Genomic DNA, 24,314 nt, shown 5'->3' on the forward strand with positions numbered 1-24,314 from the left:
TCAGATTGTTGACCCTTGAATCTCCCTATTGTAATCTCCTGGTCTGATATCTAAACATGAACAAACCTGTGTTTGAGCACTGGGATCATTATCATAACTTATCATTTTGTAATTCAGCTGAATACAGTGCTGGCACTGTAGCTCAGTAGAAGTTTGCTTATTTGTGTTTACACAGTCATCCCAATGACCACAAAAAACTGAAAACTATGTGAATCTGTTTGAGCATAAGTGTAGAGATAATAGTCAGCACTGAAAACTGATCAAGTCCGAATAGCTAATATTGAACACTGATCATTTTGACATAGTCAACACTGCAATCAAGGTTTGCTGTATTGACTAAAACTAATCCTGACTGGGTGAGATAAAGGCCTCAAATGACAGATATAGCATTAGATTACAAAGTTTGTATATGCATCACTGTGTCTACACAAACCCCCAATCTGAGAAACAAACTACATGACATTACATTTCATTTAGCTGACACGTTTATCCAAAGCGACTTACAATAAGTGCATTTCAACCATGAGGGTACAAAACCCAGAACAACAGGAATCAAGAAAATACAATTTCTTCAGAAAGCCAAACTACAAAGTGCTATCAGTAAGTTCCATTAGCACTTGACTTGACTTGATACATTAGCATGAATACTAGACCATATCCTGCCCTTATGCACTCGTCGTCCAAATGCAACAAACGGCCTTTTTTAAACATGCATTAATCAGCTTCCCTTTTACACTGTTGAAGAGGAACCTGAGAGAAAGCACAGGCTGTAAGAGGAAAACCAAGTGTGAGAGAGAAAGTAAAAGAGAGAAATGAATGTAATAGGATGCAGTGGTTTTAGCAACTTCAACCACAATAATGAAATAATCTGTACCTGGTACCATGCTGCATTAGAAATTGTACCATGAATAGCAAAAGTGTACAAAGAACCAAGATCTGTGTGCATGTATGTATTATCAAGAAAATGTGGCTAACTAAACTAAACACACTCATGATTAATAAGGCCCTCTTTCACTGTCATTTTTTGAATATTTTTACTGGTGTATTTACATAAGAGCAGCATGCCAGTGCTGTGTCTGGTTGAAGTGGAACTATGTTTACTTTATACACACGGTTACTTTCCTGCAGCCTACACTATATTAATGCATCATATTTTATATGCTCATTATAGATCCAAAAAAACATTTGTATGGAAAGTAGTCAGCAAATGATGAATGTAGTGGCATGAAACGTGCCCTGAAATGTAGTGAGGTTGCAGAAAATTATACCCAAACAGAGTAGCTACAAGAGAAGAAATGAATTTACTCTTCACTGCTGATGGGATGAGAAGACAGATCACACATCCAGGAAGGCAGCAAGGCACAATAAAACGACAATCAGACACACACTCGCACAGGCCTTTGTCTTTCTGCCAGGCCACCTCATACTGTCACTGAGACACTACTTTGACACAGTAACTGCCTGCACTCCTGCCAAACTTAAGGACAGCGACCCAGAGCAGTTCAAGTTAATATGTCACCAGCTTCAGCTTTCAAGCCCCGTTGTGAAATCCCTGTGCGAATATGTGCAAGTCATGTAGAGCTGTCAAGGGAGAAAGGGAGGGTTAATGGTCAAAGGGCTTATCTCAGCAATTGATCCGCTTGTATAAAATGTGGGAATGGCAGAGACTCAGAGTGGAAATGCTTCTTCAGCACTGACTCTCCATACTATCAACTCTCTCCTTCTCCTTGCAATTTACCATCAACACCTTCGTCTTCAGCCAGTCATGGGAATTGCCTACAGCGTTGGAGAGTAAGTGAAGCAAATTTTCAAGGCAGTAGTGAATGTCATGCTGGATCCTGAATATGGTGGTCTTATCTAGTGTTGAATCAGGTTTGCTTGTTCAAACTAATTCAAGGAAAAAAGAAATGTACATTTAGAATTGCAAAGACGATGCAGCAGTGAATAGGCAACGTTTCTGAATCCAATCTTCTCGAGGTCAAATCAAAATGAAATGCATGTAAAGTCATATGGAAATGCTTAGTGTTCATGTGTTGGGTCAAGTCATTATGACAGATGTGCAAAGTAAGCAGGTGGTACTTATTTTAGTTGTTTAATGGTGAGGTTGTTGCAGTGCAGCTCTGGCGGCCGAAGAGTTTGAACCTTTGTGCATGTGACAGGAAGAGAGTGAGAAAAAGAGAAGCTTGATTTCAGCTCTTAATTACCCAGAACTGCTTTTTTATGGAAAACTGTAGAGAGCAGGGCACTCCAAAATGGATAGTTAAAAAGGGCTCCTAATTCTCTCTTACATCCTCAGCTAACTTCAGCCCAGCATGATTAATGCCTAAAATATGTGACGTATGCCACAGTTTCCTCCTATTCATGTCCAGTCACATCCCATCAGATCAGGCATTTGTTCAACATTTTAATTTCAGTGTTGTGGGAAATAGAGCTGAGGCTGTCATTAATGCTTCACACATGCAGCTTACATGGATCTACAGTTTAATTAATTATTTTATTTTATTTCCAGATACATTTATGTCTTTTGCATTTTACATTAAAATCAATTTTTAAGTCATAGAAAGTCAAATGAATGAATCCATATGTGCAGCAGGTACGATATTCAGTGGGATACTTATTCATGAATCATAAAATTCACTTTGTCCCTTTGCCTACACAGGGTTGACCACCTCTACACCTTCTTTGTGCAGTGGACACCAGATATCTACACTAAAGGCAGCAAGAAGCACTGCCAACCTCACTACCTCATCAAGGAGAAACATCAGAAGCATTATCTGGTAGTGGAGAAGAACATGACTGTGATCAACAAGCTCCTCAGCAACCCTGCCGACCCCGCTGCTAAAAACTGGGAGGTAAGTGTTTGCACAAACACATTTATATTACAAAAGATTTAATAATATATATATATATATATATATATATTTTTTTTTTTTAAAACACTGCATTTTTTTTTGTTAGGCCAAAGCACTGAGCTTCCTGGTGTGTAAATACAAAGCTGTCTTTAGTAATTTACAGTAACCCAAGAGGATGGCAGTTATCCCTGAGGTTTGTGGGAAATCCCACTGTCCAAATATGGACATCCTTTCTCCCTCCCTGTCTGCATCCTAGACCGTGCTTCACTTTCCTGTTTAGAGAGAAAAGAAACTATCCAGTATCTGAGATAACCAATGAGCAGACACCTACTCAAGTTTCCAACCAATGACATTTCCAGCTCTCTGAGTGAAAGTAGTATATGGGGCACAAGAGGGATGGTTATCAGACATGTGGTGCAACAGAGTGCATGGCTTGACAGAGAAATCAAGAGCTATGAAGCTGCTTCCGGAAAATACTAAGGTGCTTTATTTTGCCAGTGACCATGTGGAGCCGTATGTTGTGGTAAGAACAAAATATTGTAGAAATGTTAGAAGCTGCATTTATGAGGTTAAAGATACAACACTGTGGGGATTCAAAGCTTTGGTTTTCATGATCCATTCATTCATGCTTTCTGGCCAGGTTGTTATAGTTCAGGTATGAATCAGCTTGTGATTCGACTGTGTTGAACTAGCATCATAAAAAACAAATGTTGTACTGTGCGCTGTCTATAAATGAGTCAGTTATCCATATGATTCTGTATGCAATGTGGGGGAGATTTTAAGGAAATCAAAATAGAGCATGAGAATGTTTGTGTTTTCTCACCATCTTTTGCCTTCCTGCAGATTATCACAGTGAAGGACTCTAAGCGCCGCCGGAGTCTGTGTAACTCTGAGAACTCTGAGGCAGAGGAGCATGAGTACCATGGGGAAGCTGAATATGTTGTCCCTGTCCTAAGTGACCACAGCCAGCTGCTAGAAGACCACCACCTCAAGCGAGTAAGTTATAATCAGCAGTTAATCAGATTATTGGTCAATTTTGCATTGATTGCTGCCATCGACTAAAGTTTTCCCAAAAAGAATTGTGATGATTTTTTTCTCTCAGGACATTGTTTAATTAGCATCTCCTTCTTCAACAGCTTGCTGCTCACATGCCAGCAAGGACCCAAGGCTACCAATGGCAGCTAGTCTACAGCACAGCCGTCCATGGGAGCAGCCTGAAGACACTGTACAGGAATATGGCTGGTCTGGACAGCCCAGTGCTGCTGGTCATCAAAGACATGCACAAAAAGGTTTGCATCTTGGTTTTCAGTCATCAATAATTTTCAGTACAAAAACATAGTTAGCTTGATCAACTTTATTTCTCCTTTAATGGACTCTTGTCTTCGTATTTTCAGGTGTTTGGAGCTTTTTCATCTGATCCATTTAGAGTCAGTAAATACTGCTACGGCACAGGAGAAACTTTCCTGTTCAGCTTCAGCCCTGACTTCAGGGTAAGAGCAGAAATATTTTTGGTTTAAATCTATTAGCAAGTCTCAGAACTGGTGTATTTTTAATACAAGAAAACACCTGTGCCCTGGTTTTCAAGAGAAATAACTAAACATAATCTAGACACAATCTAGGGAAAATTATACCTTTAAAAATGATAATAATATGGTTTTCATATGTAAGAATTTAATATATTTTCATATATTCGCTATGGACTTGAGTATTAGTTTCTAATGTCTTGCATATGAATTTTATCTAGGCATACAGGTGGACCGGGGAGAACTCCTACTTCATGAGTGGGAACTTCGAATCTCTTCAGATTGGTGGAGGAGGGTAAGTTGTGTGGTTATTGACTTCCCCTGTGAGATAAAGACATGCTCAACAAAGGCAAAAAAAAAAAAATCATAAAGTCATGAAAAATAGGACCATGAACAAATCGCTAAAATGGCTACCTGTGAGATATGTGAGTTTACAGTAGGCAACTTATCATAAAACATTACACAACTTTTAAAGGATTCGACATTAATGTGCTGCAATTTTCTTGTTCTTTAGGGGTAGATTCGCCTTGTGGCTGGATGCTGATCTGTACCATGGTGCAAGCTTTTCCTGTCCTACCTTCCACAATGCGCCTCTCTCCACACAAGAAGACTTTATAGTGCAAGACCTAGAGGTCTGGACTGTGCAGAACTGCCTGGAAACATTTCAAAAAACAAGATGAAAACAAAGTTAAACCACCTGTCCTGTTTGGAGTCACAAAAGTTCAAGACTTAAGGGAGTATGTGTGGTTTAGCCACTACTGTATGTATCCTGATAGAGCAGGTGCTATCATATGTGCGCCATGCTCAGGTTACTCCACATACAGAAGCCTGTGGAGGCTTTCAGGCTGGACTTGAGGTGTGGTTGATCTGAGCCTCTTAAAGACAAGTGTCCAGATTAAATCCTGTGATTCAGGGTCCTGCTGTTTTAAACTGCTGGCTGTTCACCAACAGCTCAGTAACTAACTGGCATCTGAAGCTTTAAGCCCTCCATGCCTTTGATTATGGAAAGCATTACGATACAAAGTTCACAAATATGCCGACGGATGAAAAGTTTGCAGCCACTGTAAGCACATTCAGAACTTAAGAAAAAAAAAAATTATATAAAGAGACATAAATAGTTTTAAAACAAAAAGGATTTCTGTGTGTTTACAATTTGCAAGTGGGAATTGTTTTCAAGTTTAATTAATTATTTTATGGTAAAAACACTGTAACGTGATAAGAGCCTATCTAAACACGACATTTGATTTTAAAGTTATCCTTTTGTCCACAGCAGCATGTCAGGTTCACAAATAAAAGTACTGAGTTGCACTACAAACAACATATTAACTGTGAACTGTCCTGTTTATGGAGGAAGAGAACTCAACTGTTAACTGTCACTTCTGTTTTTGTAAGTGGGACACCTGTCTATTTGGAATGGACACAACTTTAAGTAAATATTTCTTATCTTTTTTACGACATATTTAAATATATTTGTAAGAAAATGTAAACAGGGAAACAAAGCAAAATTCCATTCATGTCTGTTTGTTTTTCTTGTGTGTATTTCTACAAATGTTTGAGTATGCTGAGCAGTGCTGGCGCTGCCATTGTTGTTTCTCTGAAACTACATTAAAACTTGATATTTCCTGTTGAAACTGAGTGCATCAGTCATTTTGTTTAAATTAACCCTCACTGCCTACACCTGCATATCACCTTCTCCACTGAGGTAGATTTTTACAAGTAACAAAATAAAAGTAGACTATGAATACCAAATATCATATTTGGTTGACTGAAGCCTGGAGTTATGTAATGAATTAATGCTATAATAAGACAAAATTTTAGAAAGACAAACACACTGAAACATTCCTATTAAATCTTCATGTGAAACAGTGTGAACTACAGAGGAGAAGCAGAAGTAAATGAAACAGTTTTAATTGTGTAAACTTGCAGTTTCCCAGGTAATAAGAACATTTGGTAAGAGTCTCACTCATTTTGAGACAATCGTTACTTCAAATCTATGGTTTCTCTATGATTTATACCGTGTCATTTCCAGTGAAACACAAAATACTTTCATGCAGCAACAAGACGTTGGAGAGCTTTGAAGTTGAGATGCAAAACCCACTGTGCAGTGGGTGCGCTAATTTGCAGACGTTTAAAAAAAAAAAAAAAAAAAAAATTTAAGTCTGTGGGCCACAGCTAACTGTATTTCCCCATCCATGATCTCACGGAACATGGAAAGTCCAAAGAAGGTGTGTCTAAATTATTTTCCTGGAACATTAGCTCAATTCAATAAAATGTTATTTACAGTAGTTTACTCTTACTCTTTACTAATACTTTGTTTTTGAAGGCACATAGTTAACCACAGAGTCAGAGATGTAACTCGGTCTGAGCCCATTAAGAGCTTTGTATGTCAGGAGGAGGACCTTAAGGTCACCCCTGTGTCTTGTCTTACAGGCAGCCAGAACTGGACTGATGTTCTCTCCTCTTGGTTCGGGTTGATACTCGAGCTGCAGAGTTTTGGATGAGCTGAAGTCTCTGTTGTTTTCTTTGGTCGGCCAATAAAAAGTGCATAACAGTAGTGCAGTCGGCTAGAAATGAAGGTATGAATCAACTTTTCAGCATCTGTCTGATTTATAAACGGTTGAGCCTTGGCTTTGTTTCTCAGGTGGAACAAAATAAGTTTTGGTCACCCTGTTAATGTGGGCCTTAAAACTTAGATCTGAGTCTAAGATTACACCCAGACTAGTTACCTCTGACCGTACCCACGGAGTTAGTTGCCCCAGATCTTTTTCCACGATTTCTCTTTTGTTTTTGGTGCCGACGAGCAGGATTTCTGTTTTATCCTCGTTTAATTTTAGGAAATTATTGCTCATCCATTTATTTATTACTAAAAGACATTCGGTGACGGATCGCATGGCTGCGTCATCGTTTGGTTCCACGGCGATGTACAGTTGTGTGTCATCTGCATAACTATGAAAACAGACTTTGTGCTCTCTAATGAAAACGCTGGTCACCAGGAAGGATTTGTGTTAAACCACATCGCTCTCTGGTGGCGATTGTCTTCCTAACTCGCTCTGCAGATCGAGAATCGTTTAGTTTCCCCTGGTGAGCTCGACGGCGCCTTGGATCGACGTGACAGGTCTGGCTCTTTGACAGGTCACAGGACAACAATGGCTGAAGTCCAGGCTGCCCAGGTTGACATTTCCAAAACAAGCAGCGTACCAAACGAAGGATACGACAAGAAATGTATTTTCTGCCGGATTGTGAACAATGAATTGGACACAGAGCTTCTTCACTGTGTGAGAATATTGTAATAATTAAGCGACGAGTGGGTTGCATAGTGACCTAGCAGAGACAGCAGCGTGTAGAAATAAATACAAAATTAAAAAAAACTGGTTTTATGAAGATGTAGCTGACGTTTAATTTCGTTAAAGTCAACTGTATCGTTTAACTTACATTTCATGTAATGCTGTGGTTGTAAAGGTGCTGGTCTGCTAAGATATAAGGTGTGTCTCATACATATTCAAACATACATTAGGGGTTTTACATGTATGTGGACGTACTGTGTTAGTGTGATTAATACATGTAAACTCCGTGCAGTTAAGATAAACCTAGAAAATCTTGGTTCACCAACAAACAGATCTTTTAAACGAAACGTGTGTTTTGTTGCTGTTGCAGGATGAAGAGATCTCATGTTTCAGAGACATCAAACCTGGAGCTCCGCACCATTACCTGGTCGTCCCAACCAAACATGTTGGCAACTGCAAATCTCTCAGCAAAGAGCATGTGCCTTTGGGTGCGCTTTAAACTAAATGTCCTTTTAACTGATGCTCGTGAGAAAAGGTGTATTGTCAAAGTCAATTCAGACAATATGATTGACCGTGCATTAGTATCTAAACCCTGTGGACGGGGACTTGTACCGTGTAAAACACCCTGCATCTGAATTAAGCACACAGTAGTTGCAAAGTAAAAAAAAACAACCAATAAACAATAAAAATGATTATTTATTTTAGCAGCAAATGTTTTAAGAGGATGACGTGTTCTTGTTGTCATGTCTAGTGAAGCGGATGGTGGAGACTGGGAAGGAGATCCTGCACAAAAACAACGTGACAGACCTCAGTGATGTCAGGTGAGAACATTTAGTGGTACATTTAATACGGCACAGCTCTTAATGCTACTTTGTAGTTTTTGCTCATGAATGTACGAGCTGCAAAGTGACTACAGACAGCTTTTGTCCCTTTCAGTTCAGTTTTTGTGTTACCAAGTGAACAATACTATTTAATGGAGCTGCTTTGTGATATATAATCTTGTAATAGTATTTAACTGTTACGGACAAACTGATTATTTACTTTGGTAACATAATTTTCTTTGTTGACAGAACTTGTGAGCTTCTGGCATTTAAACTGGCTCACGTCCTCTCCTTTGTCTGCAGGTTTGGTTTCCATTGGCCTCCATTCTGTTCTGTCACACACCTACACCTGCATATCCTGGCACCAGCCAGTCAAATGGGCTTCATGGCCCGCCTCTTCTACAGACTCAACTCCTATTGGTTTATCACAGTAAGCCACATGCTTCTTTAATAAACATGCGATTTTGTAAGACTTGACTGACATGTTAACAGAATCATACTTAAATTCACTGTTGACTTGCAATGTAAAAATGGCAAACGTGAAAAGTAATCTTATAAAATATTTCTTGCAGGTAGAGTGTTTTAAGATTTTAGAGACCACTGACATAATTCAAATGTATTTGTCGTTCTGAAAACTGTAGCTCTCCTCAGCCACTCAGAAGTACACAGTAAGTGTTGAGTTTCAACATTTGACAGATTCCTGAGTTTATGAAAAGCATGGTGATAATTTCCTTTTGCTCTTCATTAAACATAAAAGCCAGTCCCTGCTCTGCTGTGCTGCATAAATAATTTGCAGAATAAAAACTGGTACTATAGAAGTAACTGACTAGACAACAGTTTCTTTTAGGTCTGCACTGTCAACACATGAATGTTATATTCAGTTGCTGTTAGTGACACTGACTGCGTTCATCCGGGTGGAGTTTAAAGGTCAAGACATCTTGCTATCAGTCTGATTTCTATTCTGTTCGCTTCTGTTAATGTGTTACAGTCTGACCAGCTGATTGAGCTTCTCAACTCTAAAGGAGAGACCAACTGATCACTTCCTGTCACCGGGTGACTGAGATGAGGAGACTCCACCTTCTTACACGTTATGTTGGATGGGTGACACGTTACTTTACTGTCTGTTTGGTCACAGCTAATTACAGTATTTAAACTGGTGACATAACTGCAACAGGAGACAACTTGATTTTTAATTTTGGTATGAAAATGTTTGGGACTTGAAGCCAAGGGAAAGCCTGATTTTTTTGCTGCTTGAAACACACCACACAGATTTTGTAGGGACATTTTAGTTTTTAATGTTTTTACAGAAAAGGGAATCTGCTGTGAAAAAAACTACTATTACTACTTATTTTATGGACCAAAGATTATATACAATGTGATTCAGATCCTTCTCATATTTAATTTCTACTAAATGGGAAAGTGAGTGCAGTCAAACAACAAATTTCCTGAGATGGTCATTTTCATCATCAGTATTTTACACGGAAACACCAACAAGCCGTTTCATTTCCCATTATGTACGACTACTCTCACATCTTTTAGGTCAGATTTTCTGCATGTAAACTCTGAACTATATTTAAAACTGCAAGAAAAGTTTGTATAATTCATATTGGGACATACTAATGTGTGTCAACTGTGTATACATTGCTCATTTCAGCGGTGTTGTTTCTGCAGAATAGCTGACAAGTGTCAAAGCATGGACTAACATCTTCATGAAGTATTTACATGATTTACATGGCTCCTTTAAAGTGGAAGCCACTAACTAATTCTCTGAAAGTACATACACTTCATGATCTGAACAAATACTGAGGTACAATGATGTATTCGTTGATACATGCTCACCCTCATGTTTGAGTTGATGTCGTGTAAACGTCAGATAAGATATGTGATATGCTGGACAATATTTACAGAATGTAAAAACAAAAACACTTTGTTCTGTTCAAACAGGTATGCACTTTAAGAATCACTTTCATTCAGAATAAATAATATATTGTTGCTTCTCAGTGCCTTTGTAATACCTCAGTGTTGGTTTACACACACACACACACACACACACACACACACACACACACACACACACACACACACACACACACACACACACACACACACACACACACACACACACACTCCCAGTTTAACTCCACCAGTCAGTGCTTACAGTCCTCAAAGCACCTGCAGTAACACAATAACAGACAGGATACAGTTTCTTTTCTTTATTATGATTACCCAAGCAGTCCTTGCTAGTTGATTAATCCACTATTATCTTATGTTAAAAAAACTTGTCCATTACGTTTAATAGCAGCTGGTATCATAGCATGTATCAGTCAGTTCTGGACTATGGAGTTCTCATTAAAACAGCATGTATTTATTTTGTATCTGTCTCAGTGTGATTCAGCTCGACTGAGTTTCAAACTTTAACAAGACTGCCTCATTACAAAGCCCACTTGTAATAAATACATGACCTGAAGCTCCCGGGCCAAGTCGGATCGAGGTCATCCTATAACACCCATATTATCTGTCACAGGCAGCCTCGTGTTCTACGTTGGTTTTGTCTCATTCACCAGTCGGACTTTGTTTCAGCTGCTCGCTCCTCCACTTTCACCAGGTTACAATACTGGTGGAGGAAATGGAACAAAAGGGACTCAGGTGTGGCTGGTTCTCTTTCACCAAAGTTATGTAGAGTGAGTGTAGCTGAGCAACAACGAGTGAAATCTAGATGACATCATGTACCATTGTACATTTCTCGACCAAGAAATTTACCCCGGCCAACACTGCTACAAAGATGTGAAATATCAGGGTCAACTTCTCCTAAACAGGTTTACAGTATGTCTGACATATTGTTATGTTTTGACTGATGCACCTCCAGTGAAGGTTCAAGTAATTTGGTTTTACTTGAGTGCTGTTGCTTTGAAAACTCACATATATTATTGCATATATTAAGTTTTTATCAATAAGAGAAAATGCACTTGTATGCCTTGAATGTAAAAGAAAGGAGTATTTAGCATCAAAGCTTTTTCAGTACCGATCACTGATCATCTATGTCATTTTTTTTTTCCTTCAAGCAAATCATATACATTTAGTTCAGTCCCGACCTGTCTATCACAGTGAGCCCTTCCATGAAGCAGCTGTGTACTTGCATGTTCTGCATGCGGCATGAGTCATGGCATCAACACTAATCTCAAGTTTCTGGTCACTGCAGCAGAGTGATAACTACATGATCATCCTTCCCCTGCCACAGCATCTCTCCCTCAAACTCCACCAGTCTCTGTTTCCTCGCTCGGAGGAGAGTCCCCACCAGTTTATTGGAGATAGTCACATAATGCTCAAACAGCTTCGCGAATTCTACTGTGATCACTTTCCGGTCTCCATCTTTGTCTCTGGGCTCTCCAATGTTTTTTATCACCTCGCACAGCTCCTGAACCTCTCTGCTGATGTGTGAGTGAGCGTCTTTCCCGCGTTGCTCTGTCATGGACCCCTGCAGGGGTCTTCCATAGTCATCCCGCCCTCTCTGAGGGACCACCACGCTTGCTCTGGTGTCGTGACTGAAGGGGTTGTGCTTCTGGTACTCCTGGTGCTCATTGGACCACTTCTGCCAGTTCTCCTTCAGGCCTTTCACAGAGACAATGCACGCTGCGGCGTCATCATTTAACTGAGCAGAAGTTCGGGCATCATCCTCTGTTTCCATGATAGTGGCGTTCTGGCTGTTTGTCCCCATCGTTGGCTCTGTTCAGGATGAGATTATATAGCTTTGACCATTTGTACACACAGGAATACCATTTTTATTGTTTTAATGTTTGTACAGGTTTATTCATGACAAAAAAAATGCTACCAAAAATCATCAAAATAATCAACTGTTGTGATCCAGCTGTAAATAGTAACAGATGACTAAGAGCCCAATGACGATTGACAGTGTTGACCACTGTTTGATCAGCAAATTCAGCTGAAAATTCATAAAACTAAAGAAATGAGAACATATCTAAAAGAATAAACATCAATTCATCATAGAAACCAAAAGAAGTGAACATCGTGCTTTGTAAAGTGCCTCAAAGTTCATGTAAGATCTCAGAAATTTGGAGTAAACAGTGAATCAAACATGATCCAACTTACATGTGACACACTGACTCGATCCTCCTTTCACCTGCAGGAACTCTTCATCGCAGCCAAAGTGCACAAAATCCTGTTTACACTGTAACTATGTGACACAATTTAACAACACTGCAGCAATGCTGACAGTAGCAAGAGTGCGGATGCCTTTCTGTCAGCGGGCAAAACCACTGTGATGGACATGTATCTCGGCCAGTGGACTGGTAGGGACAACCCGGACAGCCAATCGCCGCCTGGAGGGAGCGTGACAAAGCGTCTGAAGTAAAGCAGATTACACCGTGGACAGGGGCGAGGTTATCCACGCACGCATGCCAATTATAGCTAGCCATTGATGACCAAAAAGTTGCATACATAACATGAAATAGATTTGGTTAAATAAAACATAGAAAATACCCAACATTATGAAAGTTATTTGGGCAGTGGGCATTTTAATTGAGATAAAGTCACCAAATTATACTAAAAGTCTCAAATAACAGCTTTTATGATCCTGAAGATATTCATACCAATGTGGATATAAAACAAACTCATTACAAAAATTAATTTCAGGCAGTGTGTACCATTGAAATAATATGATACCACATTTTTCTTCCGTTTATGGTAACGTTGTCCCTAACCGGTACCATGTGCCTGAGCCCTGTTTCAAGCCGGACGTATTTTGAACCCACAACATAAAAATGGCCACCTCTGGCGGTCGATCATGCCTCCAGTATTTGTTACATCTGGCTCAAGATAACCTGGACTTCAGGTTACCGGTAACTTTCTTCTTATCCCCTCTGTTTCTAGCTTTCAGTGTGCATGTTTAACTTTCCCTGAGACGATCAGGTTGTGTCCGACCAGAATCCGTCCTCTCACGCTGCTGTGTTTGATACCTGCTACTTCAAACTGTGAACTCATCTGTATGTGGAGCTCGATAATACCACGTCAGCACATGTCGCTGCCTAAACTCCCTCTGTGAAGTAGCTTACGTTTGCACTATTTTTCTATTTGTAAATCTTACTATGGGATCAGAACCAATCTGCATGTTGGGTAACATGAATCTGCTGGCAGGGAAAGATCCCATTGCATGATGTACATTTTATGATCCAGTATTTTCAAAGCTTCCCCTTCCATCTGCCTGTTGTGAATTTGCAGTCCTTGTAAAGTGCATCATACATCCACTAATCTTCCTTTGACATGTGATGTTGTCCAATAGAAAGTAAAGCCGTACTCATTGTTTATGTGCTGATTCTTGTAGGAAATAAAGGCTCTGCTGGCTCTCAGAGCAAAACGATTCCACCCCTGTGAAAACTTCAAAGAAAAGGTTTGAAAGTCAAATGATTCACTCCTGTCTTTCCCGTTTTGTTTGCCATGCTGTTTCTAACTCATTGATTGGCAGCTGAATGTTTCTGTTCGGTAGACCCATATTTCCAACCACACTCAGTCACTGCACATCTTCCCTCTTCTCTGTAGACTCCCTTCTGGTGTCTGAATGATTTGTCTGAGGAGGATGTCCGCAGTATCATGGCCCGATCCGTTTGTGCAAAGTAAGTGTTTTATCTCTGCGGGAGGGGAAGTGATGGCTCAGCATCTGTGGTCCTGGAATGACTTTGTAATTCCTATTTGATGGACAGAACATGCTGCACATGCTGCCATCCTGCTGGGTCTGTGACTTCATTACCCAGCTAGAAATGATCCTGTGTCCTAGTCATTTTTTCAATTGGAAGGTTTTTTTTGTTTGTTCCCAGAGTGTTCATCTTTAAAAGTAGAACAACGTTCTCTAAAAACATTTTAAGAATGTTATCACAAAATAGTTTTATATTTTTTAGAAAATCCTTTTCTTTAAAAGGTTCTGGGAACAAACAGAAATCCTGCTGATGACATTACTAGAACATTGTATCATATTCTCATTGTGTTTTTAGTACAAAAGTATTTGAGTACCTTGGTATTTCAGTGTCAGAGATAACGCTCTGGTTCATGTTGCATTGTCCCACCAGGTCTGCTTTTGAACTGTGGGGCCACGGACAAACACACAGTGAACTCAGAACATCCCTCATGAAGTACCCGTCAGAGAACATGGTTTGTGACGCCACAGCTTCAAGTCCTGTTGTTCTGGACAGATTAATCCCTGCAGACATGCTGACACGTATAGCGTTAGTATACTTTAAAATGCTTCATTTCTGTTTGTACTCTTCCTCTAATTTTCCCCGACAGAGACCGTTCATGCACAAAGACTCCACATACAGAATCAACGTCTACACTTTCAACAAGACTTTGCTGTTTGCAGAGAGAATCAAAAGGATCGACGTGAGTATTTACATGCATGTGTGTCATCATCTTTGAATATGTGTGCAGACTGTCATGTTTTGTATTTTTTTCACCAGGCCTTGGAGTATCTTCCCTTAGAGGGCTCAGTGAGCCTGACGAGCCCTCATCACATCTTCTGTCTGTTGGAGGATTACGGCACAGACCCAAACGACATCCCCGAGCATCCCAACTACATCTACTTCGGCAGATGGGTGAGAAACATGTGACTCTTTCCTTACAGGAAACTGATGAGAAGTGATCTGGAGCTGAACACTTGTTATCCTTCCACACCAGATAGCGGACGGTCAGCGTGAACTGATTCGCTCCCACAGTGTCAAGAACAGACACTTCATAGGAAACACCAGCATGGACGCCGGCCTCTCGTTCATCATGGCCAACCACGCCAAGGCCAAAGAGAACGACCTCATTTTTGACCCATTTGTGGGCACAGGTAGGTTTATAGTGTCACAGCCCCCCCGCCTCCCTCTCTCTCACACACACGCACGCACGCACACACACACACACACACACACACACACACACACACACACACACACACACACACACACACACACACACACACACACACACACACACACACACACACACTTTATTAGTCAGTGATCTCCGTTCTTTGTCCTGATCTGTTGCAGGGAGCTTGTTGGTAGCATGCTCTCATTTCGGAGCATATGTTTGTGGAACAGATATCGATTACAACACTATTCATGGCAAAGGTAAGTATTGTCCATCAAAGCTTACATGTCACACCAACTGTAGTCTCTTATATTTTAGGATTGTGCCTTTATTTTATACTTTTGAATGTAGATTTGAATTGAAGCTTCCAAATGCTACTTCTGATCATCTGTGTACAGAAACCCAGTGATCTGAGTTGATTACTATTGTCCTGTAGGTCGGTCGAGCCGTAAAAACCAGGAGTGGCGAGGACCAGATGAGAATATCAGAGCCAACCTGCGACAGTACGGGAAAGAAAAGATGTATTTGGACGTGATGGTGTCTGATGCGTCCAAGCCTGTGTGGAGGGAGGCTGCTCTGTTTGATGCCATCATCACTGACCGTATGTTCCCAACATAAACCACTGAGTATCAAAACGTGTACCACAGGTTCACAGCTTTTGTGTTACTCCGTCTGTTTTTCTTTTAGATTGGTTTGACTGCATTTTGAGTTGGTGGGGGAAACGATTGTGTTGTTGAGGGCAAGAGAGTTGCGTGTTTTCAATTTGCCGTGAGCCAGAGAGTTGTCATGTTGGAGAACCAAAGTGCCATCATGCCACAGATCAGGTTGTTTGCATCAATGTTTTCCCTCAGAAACTTCAAACCATCACAGTACAACTCTGTGTTGACAGTCTGACCTTGAGGGAAGAATTCACGGTGTACAACCAAACTAATGTAAAAGAAACCAACCCATTTGCAATCCTGACCTGATGTGCCTTCTTGTGTCTTGGACAGTGACATTCTGCCCCTCTTGAAATGTTAATGTCCTTCAAAACACCTCACCGGGCTTATTGCTTTATTGCTGTAGACTTTCTGAAGCATTTCTAGGGTCGATGTTGCTGATTTCCTCAGTTTGATAAAAAAAAATGTCTGTGCACTCTCAGCTCATGTTGATGGTGAAATTGCAAATGCGCACATCAGTGGTCTCAAAAATACCTGTAACTCAGGTGCTGATGTTGATAAAGCAATGGAAATGTGAGTACTTACTCCATAGGTTTAAGCGTCCTCCTGCTATGTGTGCTGCACGGTGCTGTACTTCCTTCCCATGGAACAAAACCAGTCTTGCAACTTTTTGATTGCTTTCATTCATACATTTCCCCCCAAAAAATGTTTGGGGTTTGACACTCTGCATTTACCCCCATTATCATGACAGGATTTTTAATGTCTTCTTATGATGGGATGACCTTCTCTTGCTTTTTGATTTTATGTGATCTTTGTGTTGTCAGCTCCATATGGTATCCGTGAGTCTACGAGGAGAACTGGCTCCCACAAGGACATCACCAAACCTCCTGACGGCACGTAAGTTCCCCTGTTATTCCACCAACGTATATTGGCTTATTATCTTGGCCTGCATCTCTGACATCAATTAACTAGGCACAGTTTTTAAAGGCTTAAAACATGAACATAAAAGTAACTAAAGAAAAATCTAGATTAAGTTCCTGTTAAATCCAACAGCAACTTTTTAACTTTGGCATTAGTTTCAAATCAAAAAAGAACAAATTATCAACAGTTTCATCCCGTTAGACAATTATATATATATATATAAAACTTCTAAAAATCAACCTTGTATTTCATTTAATCTCCTGCACAGCTATGTGGATTCTCACGTCCCCGTCTCACAGGCGTACCACCTGAGCGACATCTTCACAGATCTGTTGAACTTCTCTGCTCACCACATGGTCATGGGCGGGAGGCTCGTCTACTGGCTGCCTGTCTACAGGCCGGAGTGAGTAAACTGACATCTGGTATCATCAGCTAATATGAATAATATGATAATAATTATAATATGAATGTTTTTCAGTGATAACGCAGCTACAGTCAGGTTCTGTCATAGCCTCTCAAAGTAACATCCAGCCTCAGTAAAGTGGGCTGATTTGTGATGCTGTCCTTTGATGAATTATTATTTTAGCTGTTTAAAAATATGCCTTTGCACATCAATATTTATACTTTAAAATGAGATTGAAAGAGAACTTTCTCCTCATACACAGTTTTTGTCTTAAATTCTGTTTTGTTTGTACCACTAGGTGGCAGGTTTGTACCATAAAACACAACTGCACAATCTAGGTTTATTGTGAGCACAAATTACAACATGTAAATCTACTGTTGGGCTAATTAGGAACCAAACAATGTGAAGCAAAGAGAGATTACCATTACCTGATTTCATTTTATAAAATCTAACAACTGCACATAATTAAACTTTGTGACTTCATTGAGGGGAAATGTAAACCTGATGCTGACAGTTTTAGATGACTGCTCATTAATCAGTTTCACGAGCTGCTAAAAGCTTTAAAAATCCTGCAGTGTGTCTGTAGCACTTTCAGTTGGACTCCAGTCGACTGGCTCACAAAGGACTTTTCCACTTTGGTTTTCTATCTTTCGGCATTTCCCTTTAGCACTGCAGCATTCCCACTCCTATAAAACACCCTCCTCTTTGTCTAATCACCTGTGTGAACGACAGTCAGAGCAGTACACAGGTGTGTTGAGGCTTTTCCTCCCAAACAGCTGGGACATGGTAAACCACAACTGACAGTGGTGAGCTCTTTTATAAAGTGGCTGTAATATGATGGCTCTGTTGAAGACAAAGTTGTGTATTGTTAAATGTTCTGTGCATTAGCAGAAAGTGAAGTGCTGACTGTGAGTGCAGGTGTTTGTCTGTAAAGGTATGAACCACAACAGGCCGGTGCAGCAACGGGGCGTCGGGGGAAAAAACAGCCTGCAGGGCTGGAACTCTTTCTGGTCACTGATTACAAGACCGAGGAGGAGATGAGATAATCCTGCATCTTCTGGTGTTTAGTTTGAGTGTACGGGAGACAAACACAAAGCTTTGTCTTTGGTTTCATGGCAATTTCTGTATGCATTAGTACATTTGCATGAATGTGTGTGGTCTTGTGTATGAGCACATGCATACATTTGTGTCATCATGTTCGCACATTTGTTTTTGCTACTCATCTCGTCGGTGTGCTTGACTCCGTGCTTGACAGAGCGCCGTGCCAAAATAAACGTTTGAGGCCAGGCAAGTCTGATATATGAAGTATCTGTCTCTATGGTCTGCAGGCTGACCCGCGTGTGTGTTTTTTGGATATGTGTGTCCGTGTGTGTGTGTGTGTGTGTGTGTAAGCCCAGACGTAGCCTGTCTCCTGGGCCTAATCTGGGGCTCTACAGGGGAGATATCAAGTTTCTGTTGCCCCCACACGTGTGTGTGTGTGTGTGTGTGTGTGTGTGTGTGTGTGTGTGTGTGTGTGTGTGTGTGTGTGTGTGTGTGTGTGTGTGTGTGTGTATTTGTGTGTATCTGCAGCAATGGCTGTGATAGAAACAGTGGGGACTGTGTGTGTCAGCCTGCCTCATGAGAATGGGGGGCTGTGTGTGCGTGCGTGTGTGTGCGTGTGTGTGCGTGTGTGTGTGTGTGTGTGTGTGTGTGTGTGTGTGTGTGTGTTTGATAACAGGTGACGCAAAGTCCTGTCAGCAGAAGACAGCGTCTAGACCAGGTCAGACTGCTTAAACTCTCTTCCCTTTCTCCCCTTGAAAAATAAATGAAGGAAAAAAAGTATCAAGACGGATGATGCAGTTTCAGTCATCGCAGCCATAAAGTGACCTAATTACAACATAAACAAGTGAAGCAAAGATATGTAGTGGCTGTATTGTCAGAAGGAAGGCAATACTTGTGATATTGTTAGAGTAAATGAGTGTTCATGTCATTTTCAGGTCATAATTTCTTACTAGAGTATATGTTTCTGGACTTTGACAAATCACTGGGCAACAAATCACCAGGGACACTGGCCATTTTCACTGTGTAAGATTTAGCTTGTCATGACATTAAGAATGAGCTTATACGCTCAGTTACTCGTACCTCCTGCTGAAACTAATGCAACAGTCTTGAAATAATTCCTCCGATTATTAATGTCAGAGAGGTGTTGATTCTACTATGTGATTATTTTGGAGACTGAAGTTTGTGGCACTGCTGAACTTATACAGTGAGATTCTCTGTTATTTAGCATATCTTTATGTGCTAATACCTCATATCTAAACATGAGGTATATCATAGAAACACCTGTCAGTATAACATTATACAGTTCAACAAAAATACAAATGACATCTCCAAAATAATTTGTACAAAATATAAACACTATAACCTTTATGAAGGTGGGACGTACTGCAGCACTGCTCTATTAGTTGTTTAAACTGCATTGTGTCAATACTTCAAACTGTAAATCAGCCAGCTGTCTTTACATGTGACTTTTTAATTAAAAGGATGCCTTTTGTGGTTGCCATATGATAAATTGCCACTGACACAGTGAGATCACTTGAGTCAGCATCAGTTGGAGTTGAAACAAGTTGGAAAAAAATAAAAAATAATAACTCTGAGGGTGTGGAGTCCCCCCTCGTTGTCTCTACTTGAGGCTAGCAACTCCTGGTTATATTAGCCGTTGCTGGCAAAGCACATCAGAATGGTCAATGATACTTTTGGAGAGTTGTTCTGTGGATAATTTAGGTGCAAAGAAGATGAATGTGTGAATGTTAAATTAGGTTGGTAATGTTGGGCCTAATAAAATAAAAGATTTTCAAATTTTAAAAACCAGTCTTCCTCCAAATCTAAAACAAAAACACTTTTTAAATGAATGTGAAACAGAGCTTGTGAGCGGTAGCATTTTTTGGTGAAAGTGCCCTTTTAAAAAGTCACAGCGTCTCCTGGAGAAGGTGAAAGGCAACCCCCTGCACCCAGGCCCGGTTCTCCTCTAACCACTCCTGATTGGCAGCACAAAATGATCGCCCGTCTGCATCACCACTAGTCACCATGGCGACCAAACATCCCGTCGCCGCAGAGGCCCACATGTGGCCATGACAACAAGGCAAAACAGTGATGCACAAATCTAGCTTTGAGTCGGGACTGCTGCTACTGTGACGGCGGTGGTTTGCAGAAAGTGCTACTGACACAAATACGCATACACATACATCAGCTGCTGTTAATAGGCCCTAACCTGGCCTGGCTAGTGATGACAGAGCCGGCAGTCAACCTGTTGGGTCACATTCACTTTTTCCACCATCATCTCTGCACAAAGTGAGCCACCTCGGCTCTGCCAGGAGAAGTCACACTGCACTGCTCGAGTGTTTCGTGTTTATTTGAGAGGCAGAAAGAGGCATTCTCTGAGAAAAGAAATATAGAGTAGGTAAAAGTTAGGTATTCATTTTTACCGAATGCTGTGTAAAAGGCCGCCTTTTAATGGCTTCGAGACTAAATCTGTAGTTCGTTGGTCTCACAAGAGACAGACGGATTCCCCTTAGAGGTTTTTAGATGTGTACAAAATCATGTATGAGGTGTTAATGAAGTAAATTGGTTTACCTTTGTTTCTCTGCTGTTTTCTTTGTAGGGACTGTTCGGTAACTGGGTTTGTGTGCGTGTGTCCTCTTTCCAGGTACTGTGAGGAGATGGTTCCTCTTCATCCATGTCTCCACATCATCAGCAACTGTGAGCAGACACTCTCCAGCCACACCTCACGACGCCTTATCACCATGGAGAAGATCAAAGAGCCCGAGGTGTGTGAATAGGATTTTGTGTGTGTTTGTATTTGAGCTGCATCAAACATTTATCAATTAGTTAAATGACAGAAAATCAATCAGCACCGGACCGTCAGTCATTCTTTTTCTCAGAAGTTCAAGGTTTTCCAGTTCCAGTGTGAGGACTTACTGCTTTTTTGTCATATGTTAATAACATTAAACATCTCTGTGTTGGAGTGGTGGTTTGTTAAAACAAATAATAAAATAGAATTGACATTTTGTTGGTAAATCAAATAACTTGGGGAAAAATATCTGCAGATTTATCAATAAGGAAAATAGTCTTGGCCCCAGCTTGCATGATCACATTTGACCTTGCATGACTTTGAGTATGTATGGACACTCATGGACTCTAGATGTTTGATTTAAGTTGTATTACTACTGAACTTTATTTTCCACGGCCATCGTCATTCGTCTGGTTACTGAACAGATAAAACCAAAGCCTTTTAAAGCTTACATCTTTCTCTGATGTGTGTATGTAGAGTTGACCATATAATTAAATTTGTATTCATCCTTTGATTGGAAACACAACTTCCTAAATATTCTTTCAGCTTATGCATTGTGGTTCCACAGTTATAATTGACCACATGTTTGCGCAGTACCAACTTGTTTGTGTTTACTGTGTTTGTGTGTGAGCATGAGCAACAACACAGATATGACTGTGACTATGAAAAACCACAGTATGTGTGTGCCTGCCTGCTCCTTCATGCATCTAATGTTTTTTTCACAGAGCAGTTTTGTAAATGTGGCCACGTAAGTATGTGTCACGAGCACGTATGCATGTGTGTATGTTTTTACATGTCATCCCACTGGAAGTGATGGTGTCTCACTGTCTGTCTGGGCTAAATCCTCAATCCTCAACATCTGGCTATGATTGGCTCATTTCTTTTATACTGGGACCCCTAAATGGCTTAATCACACATCGAATGGAAAACAATCCATCTTTGGATCTGACATCCATTCCAATTCAAAAACCCCAAATTGCTCCCATAATAGGCACTGTATGACACGCACACGCAAACACACATTTGTTTGATTTTATCTGACTGGTATCCGTCTCAGGTCGGAGAGTTTTTATGTTCCAAATAGGCCTCAGTCAACACCTATCTGCGCTTGTTCGTCAGGGTTCACAGCTTGATGGGTGTCACCACTTATGTGTTTCTATGCTGTGTATCCGAACCGATTCTGTGTCTTGACGATGGAGGAACTGGCCTAATTGCTGCAAACTTTTGAACTAGTGAAGAAAAAACTTGAAACCTCTCATTTTCTTATTTATGGGGTGTGACAATATGTGTTTAGTGTCCATAATATAGCAAATAGCAAGTAATTACTTGCTATTTGCCTAAATAAACACTGCGTATATATAATCCTCCACTTGTATGGTTGTTGGTAAAGACTGAGTGGTAATTACCACCGTTTTTCATATCCTTTTATCATCATTAATCTGGGGTTATGGTTAGGTTGTCCGTCTTGTTGCCCAAAGTTTCCCCCCAGAACGGTCATGGAAACTGTTTCCAGGTTGCTTGGCAGCATCGTCAAGCAAAAGAGAGGTGTTGCTGACAAATTACAGGGCCGGCATTGGAGTCAACGCTTCCAGCTCAACTCACCTCATTATTCCTCTTCCCAGCATCTCTCTTTCTCCTTCCATGCCTCTGTTGACCAGCAACTACCTCACAGCCAAGACAAACTGTTTAGCTGTAGGGATTCATAACAGTTGATATTAATATGCGCGAGGACGGGTCTGTTCATAGTATGTAAACTTGGGAAGAGTATGCAGACCTTGTGACACCCCGTTAAATACTGACCTTTAGTGGGGATTAGGCCTTTTCTCCAGGTTAATTTTAGTTTTGTTTATTTATCGAATACATTTCGTTCCAAGCTGTAATATAAATTCACATGTAATGTGGCTAAATGCTGTGAGTTGTCTAACTTCAGGAAAACAGGTAGCACCTCAAGGTAGTCAGGTAGAGCATGTTCAGCCGAGTAACCTTTATATATTTGTTTCTCTGCAGGAACATGACAGCCTGTCTCATCTGGCAGACACTCACTTCAGCCCCTATCAGGGACACAACGCCTTCAGAGAGAAGTATTTCAGTGGAATAAACAAAAGGTGTGGCAAGGAGGACAACAAAGCCGATGTCAATGGAGAAATAGCCAATTAATGAGGGTTTTAATAGAGGAGAAAACATGTTAGTTAGTACATTTTTGTCAGTGCACTCAGATGGAAAACAAACAAATTTTTAATCTTTCTATTATTTTTATTTCTTTGCAAATAAATGGATAAATTACAAGTGTCCTTTCCGGATTGCCTCTATTTGAATCATCAGTTTGAAATTAGACAATGACTGAATGAGAAATGCAGGTTATGTTAATATTTTATTGAATACATTTTATATAGTGTAAAATATTAAAACGGTATTCTAGTGACATACGCTCACAAGATTGGTTTGGGAAATGTAAGAAAGACATTTAAAAGAAGCAATGGTCAGATTGATACTTGTAGACTTCTAGTCTCTAATAGAAATCAGGCTTCAAAAACTCTGGATTCTAAATGTCCCATAATGTATGTTCGATAATGTCCCTTCTTGCGTTCTACATGTTGGGTAAACTTCAAGCCCAATTCAAGCCACTTTTCCACTGCCACTACCAGCTCAGCTTTCCACTGACTTTCTCTTCTTGCTTTTTTGTTTTTTAATGGGCAAAAGTTGTCATTAGTACCTGGTACAATTGTGGTATCACTATTGAGGTGACATGAAATCAGTGCAGACAGATTGGGCAAAGAGAATTGTGACAATTTTTGTGTTATTGTGTGCGTGACGCCGCACAAACTGACCATTGTTCACCAACCAAGCTACTATAGTGGCCGCAATTTGTTTTGAACTCATTGGACTCCTTGATTAACAGCAACCTGAAAAAACACACTATTGTCAATGGAGGAGGTGCAGACGTTCCTCTGGTTGGTTGCCAACGAAAGGATTTGACAAGATATGTGTCACGTTGAAGATGATGTCACAGCAGGCGCATTGAGGGGGCACTATCTGCAGTGAAAAATAAAATCCAGAAAAGTAGCTGGTACCAAAAGCGAGTAGGGTCGAGTAGATTAGAGCCAGTACTGGGTGTGGAAAAATGACTTAAGATCAATAACTGTCCCTGATGATGACATCAT

General features: G+C 40.4%; 4 protein-coding genes across 7 annotated transcripts; 3 read left to right on the forward strand and 1 right to left on the reverse strand.

The window, feature by feature from the left end:
- Positions 1-1,696: 1,696 nt before the first annotated feature.
- On the forward strand, positions 1,697-6,006 carry ncoa7a (nuclear receptor coactivator 7a). Of its 2 annotated transcripts, XM_069693123.1 has the most exons (7): positions 1,697-1,791; positions 2,660-2,852; positions 3,696-3,848; positions 3,989-4,141; positions 4,247-4,342; positions 4,597-4,670; positions 4,890-6,006. In XM_069693123.1, the coding sequence occupies exons 1-7, from the start codon at positions 1,766-1,768 to the stop codon at positions 5,053-5,055; spliced, it is 861 nt and encodes a 286-aa protein (XP_069549224.1). In that variant the 5' UTR covers positions 1,697-1,765; the 3' UTR covers positions 5,056-6,006. The 2 variants fall into 2 exon arrangements, with proteins under 2 accessions (XP_069549224.1, XP_069549225.1); XM_069693124.1 differs by lacking the exons at positions 1,697-1,791; positions 2,660-2,852 and adding an exon at positions 3,070-3,375.
- A 1,484-nt stretch (positions 6,007-7,490) lies between these two features.
- On the forward strand, positions 7,491-10,480 carry hint3 (histidine triad nucleotide binding protein 3). Of its 2 annotated transcripts, XM_069693125.1 has the most exons (6): positions 7,491-7,650; positions 8,030-8,147; positions 8,411-8,480; positions 8,784-8,910; positions 9,122-9,148; positions 9,469-10,480. In XM_069693125.1, the coding sequence occupies exons 1-6, from the start codon at positions 7,522-7,524 to the stop codon at positions 9,514-9,516; spliced, it is 519 nt and encodes a 172-aa protein (XP_069549226.1). In that variant the 5' UTR covers positions 7,491-7,521; the 3' UTR covers positions 9,517-10,480. The 2 variants fall into 2 exon arrangements, with proteins under 2 accessions (XP_069549226.1, XP_069549227.1); XM_069693126.1 differs by lacking the exon at positions 9,122-9,148.
- Positions 10,481-10,719: 239 nt separating this feature from the next.
- LOC138617756 (actin-binding Rho-activating protein) lies at positions 10,720-12,639 on the reverse strand. The gene is made up of 2 exons (XM_069693009.1): positions 12,588-12,639; positions 10,720-12,203 (listed from the first exon to the last, which is right to left on the reverse strand). Exon 2 carries the CDS (start codon positions 12,193-12,195, stop codon positions 11,671-11,673), a length of 525 nt encoding a protein of 174 aa, XP_069549110.1. The 5' UTR covers positions 12,196-12,203; positions 12,588-12,639; the 3' UTR covers positions 10,720-11,670.
- A 603-nt stretch (positions 12,640-13,242) lies between these two features.
- On the forward strand, positions 13,243-23,604 carry trmt11 (tRNA methyltransferase 11 homolog). Of its 2 annotated transcripts, none has more exons than XM_069693127.1 (13): positions 13,243-13,336; positions 13,819-13,884; positions 14,034-14,107; positions 14,558-14,639; positions 14,775-14,867; positions 14,945-15,079; positions 15,162-15,318; positions 15,521-15,601; positions 15,778-15,942; positions 16,825-16,897; positions 17,190-17,324; positions 21,010-21,130; positions 23,161-23,604. In XM_069693127.1, exons 1-13 carry the CDS (start codon positions 13,259-13,261, stop codon positions 23,308-23,310), a joined length of 1,410 nt encoding a protein of 469 aa, XP_069549228.1. In that variant the 5' UTR covers positions 13,243-13,258; the 3' UTR covers positions 23,311-23,604. The 2 variants fall into 2 exon arrangements, with proteins under 2 accessions (XP_069549228.1, XP_069549230.1); XM_069693129.1 differs by having other exon boundaries at positions 13,260-13,329.
- Positions 23,605-24,314: the final 710 nt, after the last annotated feature.

This window comes from Brachyistius frenatus, unplaced genomic scaffold, assembly GCF_029030835.1.
Source record: "Brachyistius frenatus isolate BFR_SWC_R1_liver_20210118 unplaced genomic scaffold, ASM2903083v1 Contig_14, whole genome shotgun sequence".
Classification (NCBI taxonomy): domain Eukaryota; kingdom Metazoa; phylum Chordata; class Actinopteri; family Embiotocidae; genus Brachyistius; species Brachyistius frenatus.